At 49.6% G+C, this 24298-nt stretch overlaps 7 protein-coding genes across 7 annotated transcripts; 3 read left to right on the forward strand and 4 right to left on the reverse strand.

Annotated features, from left to right (window-relative positions):
- Window positions 1-316: 316 nt before the first annotated feature.
- Window positions 317-3717, forward strand: VTN00DRAFT_1786 (uncharacterized protein; the record flags this gene model as incomplete). The annotated part of the gene is made up of 7 exons (XM_069427931.1): window positions 317-403; window positions 476-815; window positions 879-2462; window positions 2512-3067; window positions 3121-3242; window positions 3328-3615; window positions 3692-3717. The coding sequence occupies 7 exons, from the start codon at window positions 317-319 to the stop codon at window positions 3715-3717; spliced, it is 3003 nt and encodes a 1000-aa protein (XP_069292488.1).
- Window positions 3718-4053: 336 nt separating this feature from the next.
- VTN00DRAFT_1787 (uncharacterized protein) lies at window positions 4054-4398 on the reverse strand (the record flags this gene model as incomplete). The annotated part of the gene is made up of 1 exon (XM_069427932.1): window positions 4054-4398. The coding sequence occupies one exon, from the start codon at window positions 4396-4398 to the stop codon at window positions 4054-4056; it is 345 nt and encodes a 114-aa protein (XP_069292489.1).
- Window positions 4399-5858: 1460 nt separating this feature from the next.
- On the reverse strand, window positions 5859-6889 carry VTN00DRAFT_1788 (uncharacterized protein; the record flags this gene model as incomplete). The annotated part of the gene is made up of 4 exons (XM_069427933.1): window positions 5859-6261; window positions 6325-6633; window positions 6687-6726; window positions 6781-6889. 4 exons carry the CDS (start codon window positions 6887-6889, stop codon window positions 5859-5861), a joined length of 861 nt encoding a protein of 286 aa, XP_069292490.1.
- Window positions 6890-7412: 523 nt separating this feature from the next.
- On the forward strand, window positions 7413-10845 carry VTN00DRAFT_1789 (uncharacterized protein; the record flags this gene model as incomplete). Its single annotated transcript, XM_069427934.1, has 5 exons — window positions 7413-8327; window positions 8384-8815; window positions 8896-9889; window positions 9941-10663; window positions 10823-10845. The coding sequence occupies 5 exons, from the start codon at window positions 7413-7415 to the stop codon at window positions 10843-10845; spliced, it is 3087 nt and encodes a 1028-aa protein (XP_069292491.1).
- Window positions 10846-13339: 2494 nt separating this feature from the next.
- VTN00DRAFT_1790 (uncharacterized protein) lies at window positions 13340-13669 on the reverse strand (the record flags this gene model as incomplete). Its single annotated transcript, XM_069427936.1, has 2 exons — window positions 13340-13568; window positions 13623-13669. 2 exons carry the CDS (start codon window positions 13667-13669, stop codon window positions 13340-13342), a joined length of 276 nt encoding a protein of 91 aa, XP_069292492.1.
- Window positions 13670-14430: 761 nt separating this feature from the next.
- Window positions 14431-17496, forward strand: VTN00DRAFT_1791 (uncharacterized protein; the record flags this gene model as incomplete). The annotated part of the gene is made up of 6 exons (XM_069427937.1): window positions 14431-14664; window positions 14788-14900; window positions 14962-15161; window positions 15209-15357; window positions 15407-17243; window positions 17297-17496. 6 exons carry the CDS (start codon window positions 14431-14433, stop codon window positions 17494-17496), a joined length of 2733 nt encoding a protein of 910 aa, XP_069292493.1.
- Window positions 17497-20206: 2710 nt separating this feature from the next.
- Window positions 20207-24098, reverse strand: VTN00DRAFT_1792 (uncharacterized protein; the record flags this gene model as incomplete). The annotated part of the gene is made up of 4 exons (XM_069427938.1): window positions 20207-20954; window positions 21011-21702; window positions 21755-22902; window positions 22961-24098. The coding sequence occupies 4 exons, from the start codon at window positions 24096-24098 to the stop codon at window positions 20207-20209; spliced, it is 3726 nt and encodes a 1241-aa protein (XP_069292494.1).
- Window positions 24099-24298: the final 200 nt, after the last annotated feature.

The following is a 24298-nucleotide window of genomic DNA, read 5'->3' on the forward strand; positions in this document are numbered from 1 at the left end:
CGCTGCGTGGGTACTGTAAGATGCTCCCGATTCATGGACAAGATCTAGATCCAGGGACTAGTCGAGCCTTTGCCAACGGGATCCACGGGGCGCGGGACGTCAAGAGGCTGGAGCACGATCGATCATCGCGGCCTGTCTGTGGCCCGTTCGTTTTCCGTAGCGCGGGGCGGATCGGCAAGCCACATGTCGTAAGGGAGCTGCGGGCCCGCGTGCGGTAGTTCTCCTCCACCTTGCCCTTCGTTATTTGGTTGACCTCAGGTCCCCTCAGCCCTCATCTCTCCACACTTTGCCTGCTCATCCCCTTCTGTCGCCAAAGATGGCTCACTTTCTGAGAGGCAAGCAGGCTGGCATCCAGAATGACTTGTCCGAAGGCTTGTCACCGGACTTCTTTGACCTGGATGATGTATGTACTTCTTTTCACCCCTGCTGATCCCGAGGTACAGCAACTTAAGGCTGACCACTGATATCTATCTAGTTCGCGCGATACGGTGTGAACTCACGCATCAGCGCCATCGCATACGATCCCGTTCAATCCCTCCTCGCTGTAGGCACTAGCGACACTCAGTTTGGCAGCGGCCAGATCTACGTCTTCGGCCAGCGCCGGGTGTGCGTCGTTTTTAACTTCCCCCGAAAGGCATCTGCGAAGTTCCTACAATTCTGCGCGGACAAGCTCGTCAGTGTCGACTCGAAAAATGACGTATGCGTGTTCTCGCTCGACACAAAGCGCATGTTGACGACCTACGCTCCGCCGAGCGGTGTCACAGCGTTACTGACGGATCCGAGTCTTGACTATGCATTTATCGGACTGCAAAGCGGTAGGTGTTGGCTCCTATGTGCTCGATTAGTCGGACTCGACTTACATATATGCATTGAAACAGGAGAGATTATCGCATACGATCTCGACCGTGAATCCTTGACGCCGTTCAGCATACCTAATCTCTGGAAAGAGCGCAATCCACGGTCGCGGTTATCCTCTGTCGTAGCCCTAGCTTTTGCACCCCGTGACATTGGCAAGCTTTTGGTTGGATACCCTGAAGGTGCTGTGATATTCTCATTTAAACAGAACATCCCCGTCAATTACTTCGAATATGAAGTTCCACGAGGTGCAAGTGGCGGCGACTCTGATCCTTCATTGTCCCGCGACGTCCGTAGACCTAGATTGACTAAAGCTCTGTGGCATCCAAATGGTTCATTTATCTTGACTGTCCATGAGGACTCGAGCATTGTCTTTTGGGATTCAAAGGACGGACGCGTGTTGATGGCAAGAACGGTCCAAGACACTAATGTGAACCAGCCGGGCTCGGGATCGGAAAGTCTTGGGTCGACGCCTGGGACGTTCTCTCTAAAGGAGCCAATTCATCAGATCGCGTGGTGTATTAAAGAGAATTCGGATGAGACAGGAATTCTCATTGCTGGCGGTCGGCCAACGAACGAAACGAGCAAGGGTCTGACCTTTTGGGATCTCGGTTCAACTCCAAATTATCAGACGTCTTCGTGGCAGATGCTGTCGAAGTACTTCGAGAACCCTAAACGCCAGATGACTTTGCCAACTCCCCCAGGAGCGGATGTTGTTGATTTTTGCCTTATTCCTCGCGCTTCGCCATATTACGCAGGTGCTCATGATCCAATTGCTATTCTCGCCCTATTGTCCTCTGGAGAAGTGGTCACGATGAGCTTTCCCAGCGGACACCCGATTACAGCAACGAACATGCTTCACATTTCTTTGTCTTTCGTCCACCCCTTTGTTAGCAAGATCTTCTTGGCTTCTATTGACCGCAACAACTGGCTGGACATGAGAGAAAGGCGGGTTCAAGGTCCAAAGTTTCTGATCGGAGGTGCGGAGGCAAAGAAGCCATTGAAGCGTTTTGAGGCTCGTAATATTGTGTCAATGGCGCATGCAGATGGAACAGTGCGAGTTTGGGATGCGGGCCACGATGACGAGATCGAAAACGGGGATGTTCTGCAGGCGGATCTAGCTCGCGCCCTGGGTCGAGTGGGAGATACCGAAGTAACTCAAATGTCTATGGCAGGTCCAGCAGGAGAGTTATCTGTTGGTTTGATGAGTGGAGAGGTCGTGATTTTCAGATTTGGCCGCAACCAGAATCTTGGCCGCGATATCCCGGCTCGTCCAAATGAAGGTCCTGGAAAATTGACAAACATCACTCAAAGAACTGATCCCGGACTAAAGCAGGGATTGCTTCCATTAACCCTCTTAAATATGCAGCAAGGACCAGTCACCGCACTGAAGCATAGCGATGTTGGATTCGTCTGTGCTGGATTTGAAGGGGGCGTCTTAGCGTTCATCGATCTGCGTGGTCCTGCGATCATTTACACAGCTCATTTATCTGATTTCCTAAAGCCGCAGAAACGAAGCAGCATCAGGAAGAGCCGCGGTTCCGACAATACTTCTCCTGAGTGGCCCGTGTGCATCGAGTTTGGAGTATTAACCTTGGAAGGAGACGGTAAGTAGCTCAACTAGGTTACCGAGAGTGATAGTAATTTTCTTGCCAGATTACTCGAGTATCTGTTGCTTCGTTGGTACCAACAAGGGAAATTTTGCGACATTCAAGATCTTACCCGCAGGCAACGGAACCTACACGGTCTCTTTCGCTGGTGCCACCAATCTTGACGACAAAGTCATACGCATCTGTCCTATAGATGCTGACACAGGCAATCCCGCCCTGGCTACTCAAACAGCTGTGGCTAGTCTCAGAAACGGATTTAAACTGAATGGTGTTGTCATCGCCGTGACGCCATCGAGTTGTAGAATTTTCAAACCCGCAGCGTCGAAGGGGGCTCACAAGACGTGGGATGATTTCATGTGCGACTCCGCCTCTGTAGTGAAAACTGAAGGCCGGGGTTATAGCCTCATTGGTTTGTTTGGCGATGGAAACGCACGAGCATATTCGATTCCGGGTCTCAGGGAGATTGGGTGTGCGCAAATAAACCATATTTTGGACATCAGGCGGCTTTCAGAGGCCCTGATATCCCCTACGGGCGATGTTCTGGGTTGGATTGGACCGTCTGAAATCGGCGTATTCAACGTCTGGGGCTCTGGGATTACACTGTATGTGGTCTCAACCGATCTTTTACTGACCGCAAAGCTGACAGTTCCTCCAGGCAGCCTTCCGGTGACAGACTCTTCAACGATCAGGCACTCATTCCTCCTCGGCCAACCATCTCAAACCTTCAGTGGCTCTCTGGCACTCAATACATTTCTCCTGCTGATATGGACATTCTTAGTAAGTCTCCGATACCTCTCTTATTTCTTTTTTCTTTTACTTTTCTTTCATTCAATGTTTTGTAAAATCTAACCACGGAATACAGTCGGTGGTCCCGATCGCCCACCTTCGAAGCGGATGCTGGAACAGATGCGAATTGAAGAGCAAGAACGACGCCAGGCTATGCGTGAAGGGCGGCAGCCTCCAAACACAGCCCCTGAGCGAGGAAATGACGAAGGTTACTGGGCTTATATGCAACGGCAGTTGACCGAGAGAACAGAGAGACTTGGAATCATGGGAGACAGTATGGACAGGCTTGAGGAAAACAGCAGCAATTGGGCAAGCGATGTCAACAAATACATCCAGACTCAAAAGAGGAAGGCTGTTCTTGGCGGTAAGTCTTTATTCCTTATCCTGATCCATGAATAGTGTCATGCGCACGCTTGAATTGGTTCTGACGAAATCAACAGCCCTGGGGTCGAAATTCGGCTTCTGATCGCTGAGTCCCGTACCGATTATTGCAAATACGTGTAGAACTAACGTGGCATGACCTATGGGTTTTTTTGTATTGCTTAATGATACCACTATGATTATTCACCGTTGATGATGTACTTCGTCCTTTAACATTGGCCCTTTTTTGTTCTGTGGATCCAAGATTGTGAGCTCTTTAGTTGAATTGATGCAGGATAAGTGACTTAAGAATAGTCTGAAAGTCTTATTCTGGTATACCTATTCTGTTTGGATATATACCTAGGACCCATATGTCTATGTTTGCGGACCGGCATCGGTACCAACGTACATGTAGTCACACGAACACCACAGGGCCATCCAATCAAGCACCTGGTATGAAACCCCTCATGAGATCACCAGCCAAAGCCGGACTCGGATCACCCCATCTCCGCTTATACCGGTCCCACACGTCCCCCGTCCGAACCCGATACGTATTCTCCGCCCGGGCTTTTGCCCCCCGCAGCGAAGCGCACGCCTGCAGGATGTGACCCCTGAACTGCGGCCCTCGGAGCCTGGGATCCATCTCGATGCCCCGGATCTGCCGGTTGATGTAGTTGATCTCACCGGTCGATCTCTCGATAATCATCCGGTTCAGCTGGACGTTCTTACGGTAGTCGCAGTTCCTGAAGAGGCAGGGGATGAGGCCGCCTTCGGGGGTGACGTTCATGTCTAGGCGTCGCGCGGCATGGGGGAGGTGGGGGTCGGGGCTTGGTGGTTGCAGGTGAAGGTGAACATGGTTGGGGAGGAGGTGTTGTTTTTGTTGTTGTTGCTTCTTTTGGGGGTCTTGCTTTTTTTTGTGTCTATGTCTAGGTATTAGGTATTTCTTTGAACTGTTCATACCTACGTAAGTAGTAAGTTAGACTCAGAACTGGCATGGTATGTTTTCCTGGTTATTGTATCATTAGCGACTTACCACCATGATCGGACTCCTTCCACTCTATCACTCTAGAGTACCTAAGACAGACACTTGTTGAAGATATTGCAGTCTATCAATTAATCCAAGTAGACAATGTATGTACTGTGCTCCGTATAAACTGACGGACTTGAGAATGGTATAGAAGGACAGGAAGAATCTGAGAAGACACCATTTTATACAGCAACATAACCTATTACTCGATCTAAGACATTATTATCATCGCGACAGCTTTCACTTTTCCTCAGTCATCATCGTTCGACTCCTTAGAAGGGGATCCCCTTTTCCAATTGAATTCACTGGGATACCACCCTCTTCTCTGTCTCTTGTCGAACAGTTAATTTCACCAAAGCCTAAGAGCGGAAGTGAAGGGGTTATGTATGTCTGGGATTATACGGGAATACAGATAGATACATTCACTGGGAGGGGGGGAGGAGCGAATTGCCCCGAGCAGGATGACGACAGATAATATTCCCAGTCACTGCTCAACCCCTCCTTTTGCATGTAATTAATTAGCTTATCGAGCTGTGAGCAGTGGGATTTGTCCTTACCTTGTAGCCAGTGAGAGTCTGATAGATATGGCGTGCTGGTGAATTGAGAATCTACCAGAGGATTGAGGATTAAAGATTGATGGGCTTGATGGCATGGGAAGAGTGGATATACTCTATTTTTCCTATGATTATTTGATATTCGAAAAATACCGCTTGAGTACGAAAAGAGGTAATAGCGTATATTTGCGGTCGATACTAGTATACGCTATGTGGACTGACGCAGTTATAATTAGGATAAAACTGTAAAAGCGTCTATAGAATGCTTAGGTGGATGTAGGAGCACTTATCTAAAGCGGAGAGTAAAAGCCATAATAGTATTAATTAGGAGCTTAACTGTCTATTTAACTATTATTCTTTGTATTAGTTAAACTATCTACTACTTATTAAGAACAAGCAGAGGTCAATAGGGTCACGACAGGACTACGTACAAAAGGAGGGTGTAGGAATATGTTGAATTGCATATTTAGATAATAACTAGAACTGGGTGTTCTCCTAAGCATCATGACTAACTCTATGGGAGATTTCGGATAACGTATATGTCGAAAAGATGAAGCGGTATGCTGGAAAAGGGACGTCCTGGACTCGTAAAACATGTTGTCGGGTGAATCATGAACCGTTCTAATAAAATCCCAAAAACCAACCAAAACCGAAGGAAAAAAAAAATTAGTGGACCATGAGCTCAGGCTGCTGGTGTTGCTGGTGCTGCTGGGAAGGGCCGCCGGACTTGTTGTCAGACTCGTCCTTCTGCTCAGAGTCGTCACCCATTTCGATGTCTTCGTCACCGTCGCCAGTCTCCTCTTCCTCGAGGTCTTCCTCTTCGCTGTCACTTTCGTCCTCGATATCCTCGCTTCCAACATCTGAATCCTCATCTTCGCGCGTGCCTGAGCCCTCAGCTCCTTCCATTTCATGGTCCTCGCCATCACGGCCTTCGACTTGCCCAAGCTCCGTCATGAGGGTAACCTCCAGATCAGCCTCTTCGGCACCGTATAAACTTTCATCATCGTCAAGAGTGTCGGCCTCTGGTTGATCAGGGGGGTACTCAGCAGGGGCGGAATCCTCCGAATCCCTAAAAGAGAGGAAAGTTAGCATCCAAAGTCAGACTCATAAATAGTATATCTGAAATGCTAACCATTTAATCGCGAACCTCGTCACCCTAGGCTTCTCGGCGAGGACATTACGACGGATCCGTTCGATAATTGGCTTGGCAGGGTGCTCTGCGTTGAGTTCTTCGGAGTCGTACTCATTGTTGACATAGTATCCCACACGGACGAACTCTCTGCCATCGTAGCTGCACGTAAGGAGAATCACAGTGACTCCGAGAATCTCAGACGTGGGAATCCGTCGGAGATCAGGCGGGTCGGCTTCGAAGATAAACTTGTTAAGCCCGACCGGGATGGGGCCAACCAGCAGGGAGTCAAGCTCTTGATCATACTCGGATCTAAACGATTAACACACGTCCAGAAACACGTATCACCTAAGGGTGGAACTTACGAAGTTGCGGAGCCGACATAGGTAAGCTTCCATTCCAGATCTGGATCCCATCAGTTATAGATTCGGTAAAACACCAGTATATCAAACCTTTTACCTTTCTGGAGTTGTTCGAGGCACTCGAAAGTGATCTCAAACTCGTAGGGTGCGAGGAAAGGAGCGGGGTTATTAAGAACCTTGACATCGAGAAGGGAAACAACAGACATGGCGGGTGAAAGGTGGAATATACGTAATCCGTTCCTCTTTGATGGATGGACGTGCGTGTGAGCAACGAAGCAAGTCCCGAAAGGTAGGAATCAGGTAAAGAGAAGGGTGGATTGAGCCCTGGGAGGGGACGGGGATCTTAAAGGGATCTGAGGCGAGATCGACGCGCTGGCACATATTGAATCGCGTTCCCGCATTCTCGCGCTGGCCGTCTGTATCACGTGAGCTCTTCCTCGCGCGGCCGTTGGTGAGAAGCTTCTGCAACGCCTTCGACAGCCGCTGCGGTAGCAACACCCAGCAACCTCTGGGATACCATAGCTCATACACGCCTCTTTGGAACGCACCTAACCTTTTTTTTACATTCTCAGTAAAATAGTTCCTTTTTGTTTGAGCCTTCTCTCACCATTGCCAGGTTAGTGCGCCCGGTCTCCAAAATATTACGGGTTGGTCAGTGCTAACCTTTCGAAGCATCTAGGCTGACTGTCCGCGGTTCCTTTGTCCTGTTTCAGACAGCGTGCCATTACCATGGCAGAAGATGAAGCTGAGAAGGCTTTTTTCCAGGCCCAGGCGATGAATGCAGACTCTGTGGATTATAATGCAGCTGAGGAACAGGGCGCAGATAGTTCAGATTCAGATGATTATGATCCTTCAAAAACACTGCAAGACCAGTATTCTGCTCCTTTGACAGATTCCAAGACCAGTGACCTACAAGATATCCCCTCTTCAGATGTTGCTCCATCCACTTCAGACCCTACAAAGCAGAGTTCCTTGCCCCGAGAAATGGACCCAAACCAGCAGACTAGTGGTACCTATCCCTCCCAGACACCATCCAGAGCTGAGTCAAGAGCATCGTCGTCAATGCCGTCGTCCACTCTTCCTGTGCAGCCGAAAACTCGGACAATGGGGGGTTTTGTTGTTGAGGATGACGACGAAGATGACAAGGGCGAGGCCGAGTATGAGCCGCCAGCTGTTCTGGGTGGTATTGAAGATGTGGGAACTGGTTCTGCAAACATGCCTCAGCATTCTCTCTCTGAAAATGCCAATCAAACTGTTTCTACTTCTGATGTATCATTACAGCCAGCTGCTCCTGAACTGGCCAACTCGAAAGATGTTTCCAATAGTTCTTATTCTCCTGCTCCTGTCCCCTCACAAGGTGATGGTTCTTCTTCTGTTCCTGGCCAAGACCTGTACAATACGCATCCTCTGCAGGCCGGGCATGTTACTGATAGTCCTGCACCAACTCCCCCTTCTGCTGCTACGTCAGCTCCCAGAGGTCGCCTGCCTCACGATCGCGTTGGTATATTGGAGGATAGGATCCAGGAAGACCCCCGGGGTGACATCGCCGCGTGGCTCGAGCTTATCGGCGAGCATCGGAGTCGCAATAAGATCGAAAGCGCTCGGGAAACGTACGAGCGGTTCTTCAAGGTTTTCCCACAAGCTGTACGTCCCTCAAGAGAAAGTCTGCCCCCCAGTGCAAAATGACTAACCAGCTACAGGCTGAGCAATGGGTTGCGTATGCGAATATGGAGTCTGAAAACAACGAGCTTTACCGTCTTGAGCAGATCTTTAACAGAACCCTTCTGAATATCCCCAATGTCCAGCTGTGGTCTGTGTACCTTGACTATGTCCGTCGACGAAATCCCTTGACAACAGATACAACCGGCCAGGCAAGACGAATCATCTCCTCAGCGTATGACTTTGCCCTCCAGAACATTGGAATGGACAAGGATTCTGCATCTATATGGATAGATTACATTCAATTCATACGCTCAGGGCCAGGTAATATTGGTGGTTCTGGTTGGCAAGACCAGCAGAAGATGGACTTGCTGCGGAAAGCGTATCAGAGAGCCATTTGTGTTCCTACCCATGCTGTCAACACCCTCTGGAAAGAGTACGACCAGTTCGAAATGGGTCTGAATAAGCTAACGGTAATCCACGTCCCATCTCACGTTCTTTTTTAACAAAGGAAGCCTGTATCTAATAATTGATTTTTTCTCATATGTACTAGGGTCGAAAATTTCTGCAAGAACGCTCTCCAGCCTACATGACCGCACGAAGTTCCTACACGGAGCTACAGAATATTACACGAGACCTTAACCGCACAACGCTGCCGAGATTACCTCCTGTCGCTGGATCTGAAGGTGATGTCGAATTCGCCCAACAAGTCGAAATATGGAGACGCTGGATCAACTGGGAGAAGAGCGATCCGTTGGTTTTGAAGGAGGAGGATCCTGCTGGCTTCAAGACTCGCGTGTTGTACGTCTACAAGCAAGCGCTGATGGCCTTGAGGTTCTTGCCGGAGATATGGTTTGAGGCGGCGGAGTTCTGCTTCCAGAACAACATGGAGACGGAAGGCAACGAGTTTTTGAAGCAAGGAATAGAAGCCAATCCAGAGAGTTGTTTACTTGCGTTTAAGCGCGCTGACAGACTGGAAATCTCCTCAGAATCTGAGCAAGACCCGAAAAAGCGAGGTGCCAAAGTTAGAGAACCTTATGACAGGCTCCTTGATGCACTTTATGACCTGATTGCGAAAGCTCGCACCCGCGAGTCCCAGGATGTTGCCCGTATTGAGGAGAATTTTGCCAATATGCAGTCCAGCACTCAACCGCAGGATGAGGATGACGAAGACCAGAGTGAAAAGGCCAAGGAATCCGCGAAAAAGAGCCAGATTGATGCCGTCCGAAATGCACATGCTATACAAATTGGTATTCTTTCGAAAACCATCTCTTTCGCCTGGATTGCTTTGATGCGCGCGATGCGTCGCATTCAAGGAAAAGGCAAGCCTGGCGAGATGGCTGGCTCCAGACAAGTTTTTGCGGATGCTAGGAAACGGGGTCGCATCACCAGCGATGTCTATATAGCCAGTGCGCTCATTGAGTACCACTGCTACAAAGATCCCGCTGCAACAAAGATTTTCGAACGCGGCGCGAAGCTGTTCCCAGAGGATGAGAACTTCGCGCTGGAATATTTGAAACACTTGATTGACATCAACGACGTCACTAGTAAGCTTATCGAAGTCTAAATGTGAGATCACTAGCTAATCCTTAACACAGATGCGCGGGCTGTCTTTGAGATGACCGTCAGGAGGTTGGCATCCAATCCTGAAAACGTCCATAAAACAAAGCCTATCTTCGCCTTCCTTCATGAATATGAATCCCGGTACGGCGATCTGGTCCAAGTGATCAATCTTGAAAATCGGATGCGTGAACTGTTCCCCGAAGACCCCACCCTAAAGCAGTTTGCGCATCGCTATTCCACTCCTACTTTTGATCCGACGGCTGTTAAACCGATCATATCACCGACTCAGGCAAGGCCGAAGATACTGGCGTCAACGGAGCAGACGCCTTCCCGCCACGGTACCCCTTCACGGTATCCTGATGCTCCATCAACAAATTCACCGAAACGAGCATTCCCACTTGACGATCTTGACGACGATGGTCGACCCCGCAAGTTCATGCGCGCGGAATCGCCGCTCAAGGGTGCCGCAGGACGGCGCTTAGACCAGCAGAAACGGAATCAACAAGTCAACGGTGTCCAGGCTGGAGGGCAGTTCAGACCTCAACCCTCACCAGCTTCACTTCCCCGGGATATCGTGTACCTCTTGAGCATTATTCCTCCAGCTTCTGCCTATAATGCCAGCAGATTCTCTCCAGAGAAGATGGTTGATCTGATTCGGAGGATAGACATACCGTCGTCGATCTCACAGCTTCGGGTGCCGCCACTGCACGGAATGGGTATGGGCCAGACGTCTTCTGCAGGCTTGCAGCCATATACTGGTAAGAAAGAGCTTTCTTTTATTCCATTCCAATCTTGATTAGATCGATGCGAAACATCTTGCCTTCCATCAAATCTCCATTCTACCGGTCATCTTCCTACAATATCCCATCACAAGATACTTCTGCCGATGCCTTCGCTAACGTAGATGTCCTATAAAGGCGGCTATCATCCGGCTCCCTAATTTCGATCACGAAGCACCATCAACATTGATGGCACGTCAGCCAGCAGGCCCAATCCGTTCGTAAGCACTACGAGTCGCTATCAAAACGGATCTGTCGTATCTCTATTGCCTGACGATGGTTTTCGTCAATACTCTCTCTTCTCTACATGTCCTTCCTTGCTTCACTTCATGAAATGTACAGTGAGCATACATAAAAAGTGCTATACATAAAAAGTACTTTGCATGCTATGGATATGGCGTTGGGTTGGTTTTGCTTTTAAGCTGGATGATCACAAGCAGCTGGGCACAGCGAGACATCAAACTGTCTACTTCCTTTGGGGTCTGATGATCTAATGGATGGGGAAGGAACATTTGCAGTCTTGGGAAGAGGCAGCGGAAGCCGATCATGAACTGGATGAGCATTGGCGATCATAATTGTACCGTACAAGACACTATTTCTTATGTAACTTTGTGTCATAACCAGACTTAGTGGAATATGAAATTCCTTCGAAGTTTCTTAATGTTATAGCTTTTACGTGTTCCTGGTGCTACAGACCCAATTTAGTAGATCAGGTAGTTTCTCGAAATTGCACCTTGTTTATGTTTACGTTCTGTTTTTATCTACAATCACCCTCGTTCTCCAACCCCGAGACTTGTAGTAAGATTGCTCCGCACTCTGGCTGCTCTCTATCGCGAGATGATCTAAAGGTATAGCATTCAGTAGAAATATTGGCTATTGTTTACATACGACCTCTCAAAGCGTGCCCTGCAAAAGCAAGTGAGGTCTAATTAATTCATCAACCCGTAGAAACGAAATTTACGCGTTTGACCGCAGACACTTCCATTCCAGTTCCCGTCGGTTTCTCCCGACGGTTGAATTCCTCTGCAGCCATCCGTCAGTCTTTTAGACGTGTCAAGGGTTCTCAAACAGGCGAACGTGTATTTCCGATGCTGCAAGTTACGTTGCCTGCTTTATCACCTAAACAAAGGATAACGCTCAGTTAGTGGGTACCATAGTCTGTGGGGAATCTCTTTGTTTCCATATCTCACTGTGCATTATTATGACTTTATGGTCATTGGTTAGATGGGCGAGGTGTTTGCTTCCGCCGGCCGTAGCCCCCCTTCGTTTGACAAAACAAATGTAGGCACCTTAAGCACCAAGGCAGGTTTACCTCTTGGGATCGTAAGAATGCTTCTAAGTTCCAAGACTCGTAAGTACTACCTCCACGTGTGTCTTCATTCCAAACGTCTCCTGATACCCAAAGTCCGGGAAGGAGTTGGCTAGGATAAGGATAAAAGTGATGATTAATAAGTACGCGTAAATAATGGACGGGTTCTTCGGTGCGGAGTGCCATAGTATTACGCACTTAACTGCCTCCAGGGCTACTAAGGATCCGTACGTTGAAGAACTAGCTTCGGAGTACCTAGTATTGAGAGGTCATCCCAGCAGAATTAGCAACGCATGATACATCGAATTAGACGCGTCTTAGTACCTGATCAATTCTAGAAAGCAAAGCTGCAGAATCTCATAAGCCTGTATTCCTGAGCTTTATCTCTTGTGTTCTTCTCAAATTCCATACCTGGTATTCTCTTGCTTTAGGTCTCTGAGGGCGTTTATGTAATTCTCATTCGTAGCCCTAAGCAGAGTATCAAGAGTCCAATATCCGACATCTTCGAAGCATTGTTCAGATCTAAGAATCTTCACACCTCTCTTGTTGCTTATATTGCTTCCATCTCACTGCACTTTCCTCTTTGGCACAAATTCGCAGTAGGGGAAGCATTAGGTGACAGGAAGAACTAGGAGCTACTGTACTTTGCCCAACAGTCAACTTCCTCACAGCACTGGTCTTGTCCTCACAGATTGAGACTCTTTCTTCTCACCTAGGTAACCAAATCCTGTCATTATTCTCTGCGACAGAGATCACGAAGACGACATCAACGTCCTGATCGGGAGGCCTCTCGTGGGTCCTGGGCAAGGTGTCTGATCTCTCCGTCTCGTGGGACGCTCCTACCTTTTTCTTCCTCTCCATCTCCCCCTTCCTTCCTTCTTCTTTCCTTTCTTCATCCACCTTCACCCTTCATCCTCAACCTCCTCCATCCCTATCCTCTTCCTCTTTCGATCATCATCCTTCTCTATCCTTCTTCATACCTTCCATCAACCAGCCCTTTCCGTTCTTCTAGCTTCATCTAGGAGGACCTTACGCCTGAAGAATTGTGTAATCTTCAAGCGATCCTTGTGTCGACTTGACTTCTTATTTACCTTCCTCAAGTTATCCCACAAGTCTGATCAACTGCGACAACCCGAATCAGGTAAGCATCACGCGTCCATCCAAAGCCCCCCAACTTGACCATACCTCGAAACTCCACTACCTCTATCTTAAATCTTTCTTCGGGAATGTGCTGTCTCTGAGAGCACTACCCACATCCTAGCCCCGAACAGACTTGGCTTCTTCTCATCTTAACTCATCTCACTGTTCAAGATTGGCTGACGAATCCAACTCCTCTTGTTCGCAGTTCATACCATCGCGCATCGAGACTGCAGTTTGAACTCCGACATAGCCATCATGGCTAGCGGAGGCCGTAACTTTCCAGGGTCTCCTCGGGGCCCGATCAGCCCGTCAAGGCTGCAGTCACCCACTAGGGGTAGCCACTCCCAAGCGACGAGAGGCGATCCTGCCTTGGACCGCCCAAAGCCTGTCACGGATATGTGCCGCAATGTGGATCTGCCAGTCGGGGCGTTTTCTCTGAACCATTTGGTAAGTAAACCTTGCAGTTTATCGAAATGGTGCATATATTACCTGGCCCCTTCCGATGGCTCCTCGCCTACCCCATGTGTATGAACCATGGTACGATGGCTATCCTGTGGACAAGAGGAGGGACAGTAAAGAAGTGGATTATGATCGGTTTCAATGTCTGTTTTGGCAGCTTCTCCTTTCATGGTCTGCCATTTGTTTCTAGGACTGTCCCATTGTGATGGTTCTATCCAACTATTCTCGTTTGTTTTCTCCTTATCGTCTGGATGATCAAACAGAGTGCGAGGAGTTTTCCATAATTCACCTAATTCCTAGTACCATTCCTGTTGTGATGGCTCTATCCATCTATTCACAGTTGTTTCCCCCTTCATTGTCTGGCGGTCAAACAGAGCGCGGATATCTTCCCATTATTCACCGGCTACTTGCTTGAAATTGCAGTCCAAACTGCAAGTCATTGCCATTAGTTTGGCAATTTTCACCATTCACAGACTGCTAGCTTGCAGTTGCAGTCCCAGATTGCAATTCATTGCCATTAGTTTGACATTTCCCCTTCATTTACGGCTACCATCTTGCAATTACAGTCCAGGGCTGTAATTCATTGCCATACCTTTGGTAATGTTCGACAAGTTTGAGTCGGATATTCACAGTGCCCCTCCCTTCAGATACATAAACCCCCTCCTACCCCCAACCTGCTTCTTTTCTTCTTTCCTCTACCACTCTCCTCAACCACCCTCTAGTCCTTCCTTCTTCTACAAATACCAGCTGCCTTTTATCCTTTGAATTTTCCCTAAGTGCTATTGCCTTTTATAACTTCTTTTGTGTTTCGAAACTGCCCTGGTGGCAACCATCAAATATGCCTCCCAAGCTTACACCGGGTGCTCCGACGCCCGAGCCCTATGATATTCAGGGGGCTATCGATAACTTCCGTAACATGCTTCTTACTGACCGTGCCAATCCAAAGGAGAACGAGGTCCCCGTTGAGACTGTTCCCCGTCCGGGATATAACACCACTGGCAAGGAAGTTGAACTTCTTGTCAATTGCTTTCCGATTATGAACTTCCCAACCAAGGTCATCTACCAATATGAAGTAAGTATCATCCATTCTAACATTGCATTGATGTTGGACATCATTGGTAGTACCTTAATAAGAGGGTCTATAACCATGATGGGAGCAATTCGTTGGTGAGACTATGCTTACACAGTGCAAAAGGTTCAAATCGGAACGGGCGCGGAAAAGCGTGTCGTAAACAGCAAGGTCTGGAATTCTAATGCGCGGAAGAAGGTTCTGCGCCAGATGATCTTCGACGGAAATAGGCTGGCCTGGTAAGTAACAGTACATATTATGATACATCGTCATCTTGGGTCATTGGCTAAGAACAAACAGGTCTTTGATCAACTACCCTCAAGGCGTCAATATCATAGTCGATCTGGATGCCGAGTATGGCCGTCCTCCGCTGACGTCCGACAAGCAGCGCAATGCATTCCGCTTGTTTGTACGTCCAACCAAGGTCGTTAACTTGGCCACCATTGATGCCTGGCTTCGCGGACAAATGTCCTTCAACGAGACAGTCTTGGAGAGTCTGAGTAAGTGCCTGAACCACAAGCAGGAGATCGATGGCTAACAAACACAGATTTTCTTGACCATCTTCTTCGCGAGTATCCTTCGAGCCAGTTCCTGGCGATCAAGCGCTCTTTCTTCAATCCAAAGGGCGAAAACAAGGACTTGGGCAGTGGCGTTTTGGCCCTCAAAGGTGTTTATCAGGCCATTAGAGTGGCTAATGTAAGTTGTCTATTTCTGCTAGTTGTTGTGATAAACTGACATATTCTAGCCTGGTCGACTCGTTGTGAATGTCGACGTATCCAACTGCTGCTTTTGGTCCCGAACATCCCTCATGGGGGCTTGCATGGCAATCTTAGACTGCCGTGATTTCCAGCACCTGATTCATCTCCTCAAGCCGATCCCGGATGGCTACGGTGGCATAACTGAGTCTCAAGGATTTTACGAGGCACACAAGCGCATTCGCAAGCTCACAGTCCAGCCTCACTATGAAGGCTGCCCGGTGTCTGGTAACAATTTCACCGTCAAGGGCCTGAAAAATGGCAATGCTCGTACCTTCACCATCGACGTCAAGAACAAGGCGACTGGGAAGAAGGAAACGATGAGTGTTGAACAATACTTCAAGTCCCGTTACAATCTGAGACTCGACTACTGGGAACTGCCCATGGTCGAGATGACCAAGAACGGAGTGTATTATCCGATGGAGGTCCTGACCATCCATGACCTCAACAAGTACCACTTCAAGCTCAACGAGTACCAGACCTCAGCTATGATCAAATACGCAGCGTCTCGTCCGGCTGAGCGTATGCAGTCCGTTCAGAAATCCAAGGACATGCTTGCCCATGCCAAGGACCCTGTCCTCAATGCCTTCGGTCTCAAGATTGAGGATAGAATGATGCGTACCAAGGCTCGCCTTCTTCCAAACCCTGAAATCCAGTTTGGTGGAAACGCCAAACTTAACCCTGGAGTTAGTGGACGCTGGGACCTTCGTGGCAAGAAGTTCCTCGACAACAACAAGTGGCCGCTCGTGGCCTGGGGTGTTGGCTTTATGCCAGGGAAGCGCAATGTCATCAATAGAACGCAAGTAGAGGCTTTTGTTGATGCCTTCATGAAAGGCTACATGGGACATGGAGGTGATGTTTCGAATAGGCCTCTGATCGTGGAGTTGAAGGAGGACGTTGCCGAGGCAGTTAAGCGCCTCTATGAGTCCACAGGGAGGAAATTCCAGCGGGATCCCCAGCTTGTCATGTTCATTGTCCCTGACAAGAACTCTTTTACATATCTTCGGATCAAGAAGTCCTGTGACTGCCGCTGGGGTGTCCCATCCCAGGTTCTCCAGTCTGGCCACGTTGTGAAAATGAATCCACAGTATATCTCTAATGTGCTGATGAAAGTCAACGCGAAACTCGGTGGTACGACGGCTCGTGCCATCTCCAAGGTGCCGGGTGCTGATCTCCGGCCTGGATCCTTGATCATTGGCGCCGATGTTTCTCACTCCACTCCTGGCAGCAACGCACCTTCGATGGCTGCAGTCTCTGTCTGCATGGACGCCTTTGGTGGCCGCTACTTTGGAGCTTGCGAGACTAACGGTGAGCGGGTTGAGCTTATTTCCGAGGTCAACCTTCATTCGATGCTGTCGCCTCTCATTCGTGAGTGGATGATGGTTGCCAACAAGGGCGCAGCCCCTAAGAATGTCTACTACTTCCGAGATGGCGTGTCGACCGGTCAATTCTCGCAGGTCCTCCAGTATGAGATACCACAAATTAAAGGTATCATCCAGACAATCTGCGATGGCAAGTGGGATGGTAATTTCACTGTTGTGATTGCGAACAAGCGCCATCACATTCGTGCTTTCCCAAACCCTAATGACCGCAACTCCGCCGACCGCAATGGAAACCCGCTTCCTGGAGTCCTGCTTGAGCGGGATGTTACAAGCCCACATGAGTGGGATTTCCTGCTTTATTCTCATATCGCCCTGCAGGGCACTTCCCGCCCTGTTCATTACCATGTGATCCTGGACCAAGTGCGTCACAAACCGCATGAATTGGAGAACATGATCTACAATCATTGTTACCAGTACATGCGCTCAACTACCTCTGTTTCTCTGTGTAAGTTGAAACTTTTGATCTGCTGTTCGACCGAGTAGCTGACAATCTCTTAGTTCCGGCGGTGTACTATGCACATCTTGTCTCGAACCGTGCCAGGCATCATGAAAACGTCCCGGCTAGCTCTGGTCCTCAGAGCGGACCTGAGATAAAGCTTACAAACCCCAAGCAGAAAAAGAAGTCGACCGTAACGCCAACTCTACTGCCAATTCACAGCACTACGAACCGTCTTGCATTTGTGATGTGGTACATCTAAACGGACAACATTCGCGCTTCGATGGATGGCCTTCGGGCAACCACTTGTTTGCCGTGTCTGGGACGTCGGCTACAAGTTTGTCAACCGCCCATCGTTGAAACTTCTACCTTTGATCTGGTGCAGATTTTGAATTCGTGGAACGGCAGTTACTGGAGTGGAAATGGGTTGTTTATGTCCTGACTGTGGAGCATTTCGGCCTGCAATCTTGGTTTGGAACTACAGGATTGATCGGAACTGTTTGGGCGCCGGTAAGACCGAACGGATCTGAATGATCTAGTTGTTCTGGCAAGGAGACCGGTCCGTGGTCCATTTGGATCTACATCGGATAGGTAGTAGGTAGATTCTCTTAGCAGTATCGGAAAATTCAATTCATTACATTACCTTATCTTCATGCATCACCTCTCTCTTTTGTTACTTTTCTCGTATGATTACGCATTTTAGTAGCATACCGCGTGTAAATGCTGCAGGGAATCTGTAGCCGATCTGTAGTTTCTAATGGCAACAGAGCAATATTCCAACTCTGCAAATGGATATGAACTGATATCCCGCATTAGTTGGACAGCGACGCAACTGTCTTCATATCTAACACCTTAAAAGCTCCCCAAGACCCAACCTTCATAACCTTGACGAGAAATATCAATATCAGACGCTTATGGCTGCGTAAGTACTTTACTGCCTTTCCATATATACCCAACAAAGACAAGCTGACGGTTCAACAAGACACGTTAGGTATGTACGTATAGTCCTGTACATATCTTTACTTACTTACCTTCTCACCTAAGGCACTTACTATGTAACCGGTGAGCGGACGTCAAGACATTTAAGATTATTGCATACCACTACGAAGGGGAGGTAGTCGACAGAGAGAGGCTATGATCTTATCTCTCGTCTCGTCTTGTCGCTTCCTCGTTTATGCCTAGGTTATGTATATGGAAGATGATTGGAGGTTTCTAAGGCGAAATGCGGGGTCTGCTCAGTACCTAGGTAATGTTAAGTAGGAGGTAGGTACCTAGTTAATAGTGGTAGTGGTGGGTCTGTTTGTACATATATGCTGTAGTACATACTAGCATAGGATACGACACGATACGATACAATGGACTTGTGGGATTTCAGTTTACTGTTTTACTTAGAGGATCTTGTGGAAGCAGTTGGGATGTCGAAAAAGCTGGAAGAAGGCTCTGATCTGACCTGGTCTGGGGAAGCAAGCAAGTTCGGTTGCCGTATGCGGTGGACGGATATAGGCATAATGTGAGTAACTCCCGTAAAATGTGCAAGTTATGCTGCTCCTGCTGTAGGGGCTACTGCTGATACAACTTTGTGTTTAGACGGTTGACCTACCGTCGGGGAGTGCATACAGTCAATATCAGTGCATAGTAGAGTAGCAAGGAGGGCGTCCTGGGAAGAGAAACTACTTTACTGTGCTGTATGTATGGTATCTACAGTACAAAGTAGTACTAGACAGGCAGGCAAGACAACTTTATAACTCTACTTCTGCGTCATCTCGGAAACGGAGAAAAAAACACCACGAATTGGCACCAAAAATCGGGAAGCATTTGATAGATCCACTCGCATTTTTTTATGTGCTGTACGTACGTTATGTACCTTAATGTACGGTGAAAAAGAGACGTTCACATCACATCACCTCGCCCGTCCAATAACCAGCAATAAATAGTAAAGTAATAACCTTGCCAAGCAGCGAGCAGTAACAGTAATAATAATAAATAAATAAGTGAGCAGTAATAGTAGCATGGGCGACATGCATGCATGCGATGGATGTACGTATGTGACACATGCAGGAAGAGAGGATGACGACAACAACAACCGGCAGAAAGAATTTATAAGGGTGATAGGTTAGGTTAGGTTATGTAGGAATGATGAGGTGAAGAAGACAAGACGGTGAAAAGGTAGTAGTAAAGTAAAGGGTAGAAGAAGAAAGGAAGAGAAGAAGTTAAACGGAAAATGTGAAAATCGTCAAGTTCGGGCGCAACTCCAACAGGGCTGATGGATGATGACAGCCACATACACTCGAGACATGAAGGAGAAGAGAAGAAAAGAAAAAGCCGTACATTTGATATCAAAAAAGGGGGGAAATAACGGGACCATGGATAGCAAGGGTTACGCATTGGCGTTAACCGTTACCTACTTAGGTACTTGACCGCCATGTCCGTCCGAAGAAAATAGGGAGAAAAAGACAAAAAGAGAAAAGAAAGAATTAAGAAAGGCCGGTGAAGAAGAGTGGGATACCCGATACCCATTGCTGCGCCATCGGACTTTCCGCCATCCCAAATGCAAATTCATGTTATGCACGTGAAACCGCCAGATCATAGCGTACCGAATTTTAACCATCACCAAATGCAGATATCCCAACCCTCATTGGAATGCCATCCCTTTTTGTTATTGTTTGCGACTGCAAGCTGGTCGAGCGCTTTAAAAACAGTGTATGATGCAAAATCGGATCTCGACCTCCCCCAAGGATCTCGGCCTTATGATTCTCCCCCCACATTTTATAGGAAATCGTTTTAGGGGCAATATTTACCACCTGCGCGCCGCTCTGCCCTTTCTTCCTGGCAGTCATCGAATGAAAGAACAAAAAGACGAAGATGGAAAGAAGCAGCACAAGGTACACCACATCCTCTTACAGAGACTCTCGGGAACACATAGATGTTGTTGCAGATAGGAAAACAAGTGGGAAAATAGATGCCGGAGATCATTACTGGCCGTTGATGCTCTCGGGACTGATCATACCAGCGCCTTGGTTTCCTGAACCTTCAGCGTTAGACGCGCCAGCCGTCGTGGTCGAGACGTCAGAACCACCAGCAGCCCCATTAGCCATGGCAGTACCATTGGCTTTATTATGGTTCGGGTTAGTGGTGCCGGCGGACGTACTGCTCTCTCCCCCAGCAACATCGGACACAGTCGAACTGTCAACGCCGCTTTTGGCACTGCTATTTTCCGTTGTTGGGCCAGCAGAGCCTTCGTCCATAGGAGGAACATTGAGCTTCAGCTTCCCAACAGGCTTGCCCACGGCGGGAGCCTTGGTATCATCTGCGTTGGTCGCTTCCTCACCAGCACCGTCAAGATTCGATCCAGGAACGCCCACACCAACTCCACTGTTTTTCTTGACTTTCTTCTTGCTGGGCTCTGAGATGCCAGGTTTGGCAGCGGCTGGTTGGCCCGGAGCAGATGGCGGGAGTGGTCGCTTTTGGGGACTGGAAGTTGGCGCGCCAGGGCCAGAGGGGGGAGGGATCTTGCCTGATGCTGGAAGACGAGGACGAGCAGCTGTTGGTCTTTGTTTCGGTGGTAGCTCGAGATCTTCCACGAGAGGTTCGTTGTTGTTCGCTTGCAACTTGGCACGGAAGAAGTCTTGAACCAATCCGATCTGCTGTGGCAATGTTTGCAGGGAGATACGCGGATATGGAGGGGGAGGAGGGAAGAGGGTAGATGTTGCTTGTGCGGCACTGAAGAGACAGTCAGTGATACTTCTTGTCCAAGTTCAAAGCAAGCGACTACATACTTGGTATTTTGAGCCTGGGCGGCGTTGTACATCCTGTTCTGAAGTAGATGAAGTGGAACGCTGAGACTGGAGAGTCCAAATTCCTTGTCCAATCCAAGTTCCTTGAACCCAAAGAAATCCTCGTCGATATCCTCGGCGAAATCACCTCCAATGAACTGCTCGCTCCCGTCGTTGAACGCATTAGAGCCATCCCCACCGGCATCGTTGAAGGCGGGGCGAAGCAACTCTGTCAGGTGGGCTCTCAAGCGTTCATGGACAGCAGCAAGCTTCGTTCCAAGCCGCTCTACATCATCCTTGACATAAGACTCCAGCGATTCGACATCCGTTCCGACGGAAGCGAGTGTGTGAAGGATGATCTCTTGCTGGGTGTATGCCGGCTTGAACTGGGCGGTTGATGACGCTGAGGCCTCTTGAGATTCAGTGACAGGAACCTTTGGGGCTTCCATGTACGTCTTGAGCGTCTGGCCGATCTTCTTGAAGAAGTCCGAAGCGATGTCCGTAACCGCGTCCAGAGCAGAGGGTTGATACTCCTCGAATCCAGCGTGGTAGAAAATCTTCGCAACGGAGCGTTGCAGTGCGGCTTTGCAGACCCAAGGGGCTACCACCGGCCCTTCATCATTCATTACATGGGGTGGTACATCTTGCTCGATGAATGGCTCTGGGTTATACTTCTGAAACTGGTTTTGATACATCTTGGGGATGTTAGAATGAGGTCAATAAGATTGGAGAGTGTCAGCATCCTACCTGAGATTGCAGCTGCATCTGCTTCACGATACCGATCTTCGAGCAGACTTTCCTCGTGTCCTGCATCTGCCGCATATTTGCATCCATCTTTCGTGACAGCTTACTGTCCGGCTGTGTAAATGTGCCCTTGGGGAGGATCCGCAGGAACTCTTCAGAGTTATCCACGACATTGCCTTCGGCATCTTCTCTCCACTGCAAGCGGTCAGGAAGGTCGGGAATGCCAGACATAACGTCGTAATAATCCGGAATCATCCTATCCTCTTCCACTTCTATCCCTTCAGCAAGAGTTTCGCCGCCAGCGTCTGGCTGCATTGCCTGGGTGCTCTGCTCATGAGCCTTGTCGACTTCAGCGCTGGTCTGCTTCTGGTTCCTTAGCCATCTTCTCATGCCAGCTTTGGTCCTCAGCAGTGCTGGCTCATCCGGGTTCAACTTGTCTCCTTTGAAGAGACGATGTCGCTCCGCAGCAATGATAGCGCGGTCCTTCTTTGTGACCTGTTTCCAGACCTTATACTCTGGGTCTTCATATTCAACGCCGGAGGCAGACACGGCGCCAGGTTCGTTGTTAGACGGACCGATGCCATCTATATCCATCGCGTCACCCTGACTCCCTGCAGCGCCAGTTGCGGCTCCATTGGGATCAAGTGGCGTCGAAGTCCCAGGAGGCGGTGTTGAGAAGCCGTTCTGGCTTCCCTCCATGGGAACGTCCGAGTCCGCGCGTCCTGCAGCGCTTGCTTGACCAGTTTGACTCCCGGATGGTCCTTCAGAACCTCTAGGAGTCTTCCGAGCAGGAGCAGAACCAGCGCCCTTCTTGGACGTTTTTCCCGGGGCCTTTCGTCCCCTGGACGACATGATAGGTTCATCGTCGCTCTCTTCGCCCCCATCAAGCTCCGCAAGCTGCATTCGACGTTCCTCCGCCTCGACTTCCGCGCGGTCCCTGATCACAATGTCCGGGATGAGAGGGACTAGCTTCTCTGTTTCTTTTCTCATGTAGAGGGCGTGTTTCCGAAGAAAGTGATCGGGGTTGGTGTTATATTTTAAGCAATTGGACCAAATGAGATTGAGATCGTCAACGAATTCCTGCTTTGACTTATATTGCAGAGCTTTAAGCTTCTTCGTCATAGTTCCGAGGTCCATCGGATGCTTGATGACTTTCAGGAGATTAGTACAGGGTCAACAGGACACCGAACTTGACTTTAAAAAACTTACCATTATAATAGTCAGGAGCCTCCCGCTTGTTGACCCTCGTCAAGAAGGCTGTCGAGTGCTCAGTCTGCGCCTTAAGCTCGCTGAGCACCTTCTCGCAAGCTTCGTACAGCTCCTCCTGGCCGATCTTATCTTCGCTCGCCCATTTGCTTCGATTCTTGCGAACTTCGCTCATTAAACTGCGGAGCTCCGCATCCGAGGCCTGCACCATATTCCGCTTCATGTCGATCCGGGCAATCAGGTTCTTCAGTGTCAGACTCGAAGCACCCAGGTTCGCACTGCTCAGCGTGCCGTAACCGTTGGGCCCGGTGTTGGCGTTGGGAGCGCCAGGGGTCACTCCTTGTCCGGACATCTCCGCCTCGACCTGCCGTTCAGATTCCTCCAGTCGTTTCTGATCGAGCATGGCGTCTCTGTCATTCTCCAGAGTGTAGAACATGGTGTGGAAGCTTCTCTTGGCGGCTTCCTCGGTTGCTTTTTTGTCCTCCTCCAGCTTCTTTCGAATCTCCTCAAGTGACTCCTTTTTCGCGTCTTTCGAACTGTCAGTCGAGGTCGTCGCCGTGATGCTGGGCCGGTGACTCGGGGACGGGATCCCACTGGATTCCCGCCCAGGCGCAGCAGCGGACTTGGCCTTCAGCGGCGACGCGGACGAGTCGACGGCGGCGGGGGCGGCGGCGGGGGCGGCAGCCTCACTCTCCTCCCTCTCTTCCTCCTCGTCGTATTCATCGTAATCATCCTCGTCGATCTTCCTGGCGGGCTTCTTCGTCGGGGGAGCCGCGGGACGCGCGTGGTCGTCGTCGGCGGGAGCCGTGGCAGGTTCGGGCTCCTCGACCGCGATGTCAGCGGCGTCGGCGGACTCGAGATCGACCTTCTCCTGGCTGAACAACGAGGCAATCTTCGCCTCGCTGCGGCGGTAGAGGTCCCGGAAGACGGCGATGCGCGGATCCTCCTCCGCAGCGGTATCAACCTCCGATATCAAATTGCCCGCCTGCGACGGGTCCGCGCTGGCGGAGACCCGCGTCTGAGGGGTCCGGGCGCCGGGGGGAACTTTGGAAATGCCATTGACGGACCGCGCATCATGGTGATCATCGGGAGGCCGAAGATGCCCTGGTGGCAGCCAGGCGTGGTGGTGACCGAGCGACATGGTCGCTCCAAAACCCCGGTGCTGGGGCGGGCGAGGGGGTTCGTTTCTCCACGGTTTCTAGCCAGATCTGGAGGCGCACGACGGGGGATTCTGGGGCCGGGAAAAAGGGACGGCGGGACAGAAGACGACGGCGACGAGAGCGCGCCGATGTCTCTGAGGCGATGGACGATGGGGGATGCGCGGCGTCGATGGCAGAGAAG

The sequence above is a fragment of the Thermoascus crustaceus genome, assembly GCF_041956765.1.
Source record: "Thermoascus crustaceus strain CBS 181.67 unplaced genomic scaffold VTN00scaffold_1, whole genome shotgun sequence".
In the NCBI taxonomy this organism is placed as follows: domain Eukaryota; kingdom Fungi; phylum Ascomycota; class Eurotiomycetes; order Eurotiales; family Thermoascaceae; genus Thermoascus; species Thermoascus crustaceus.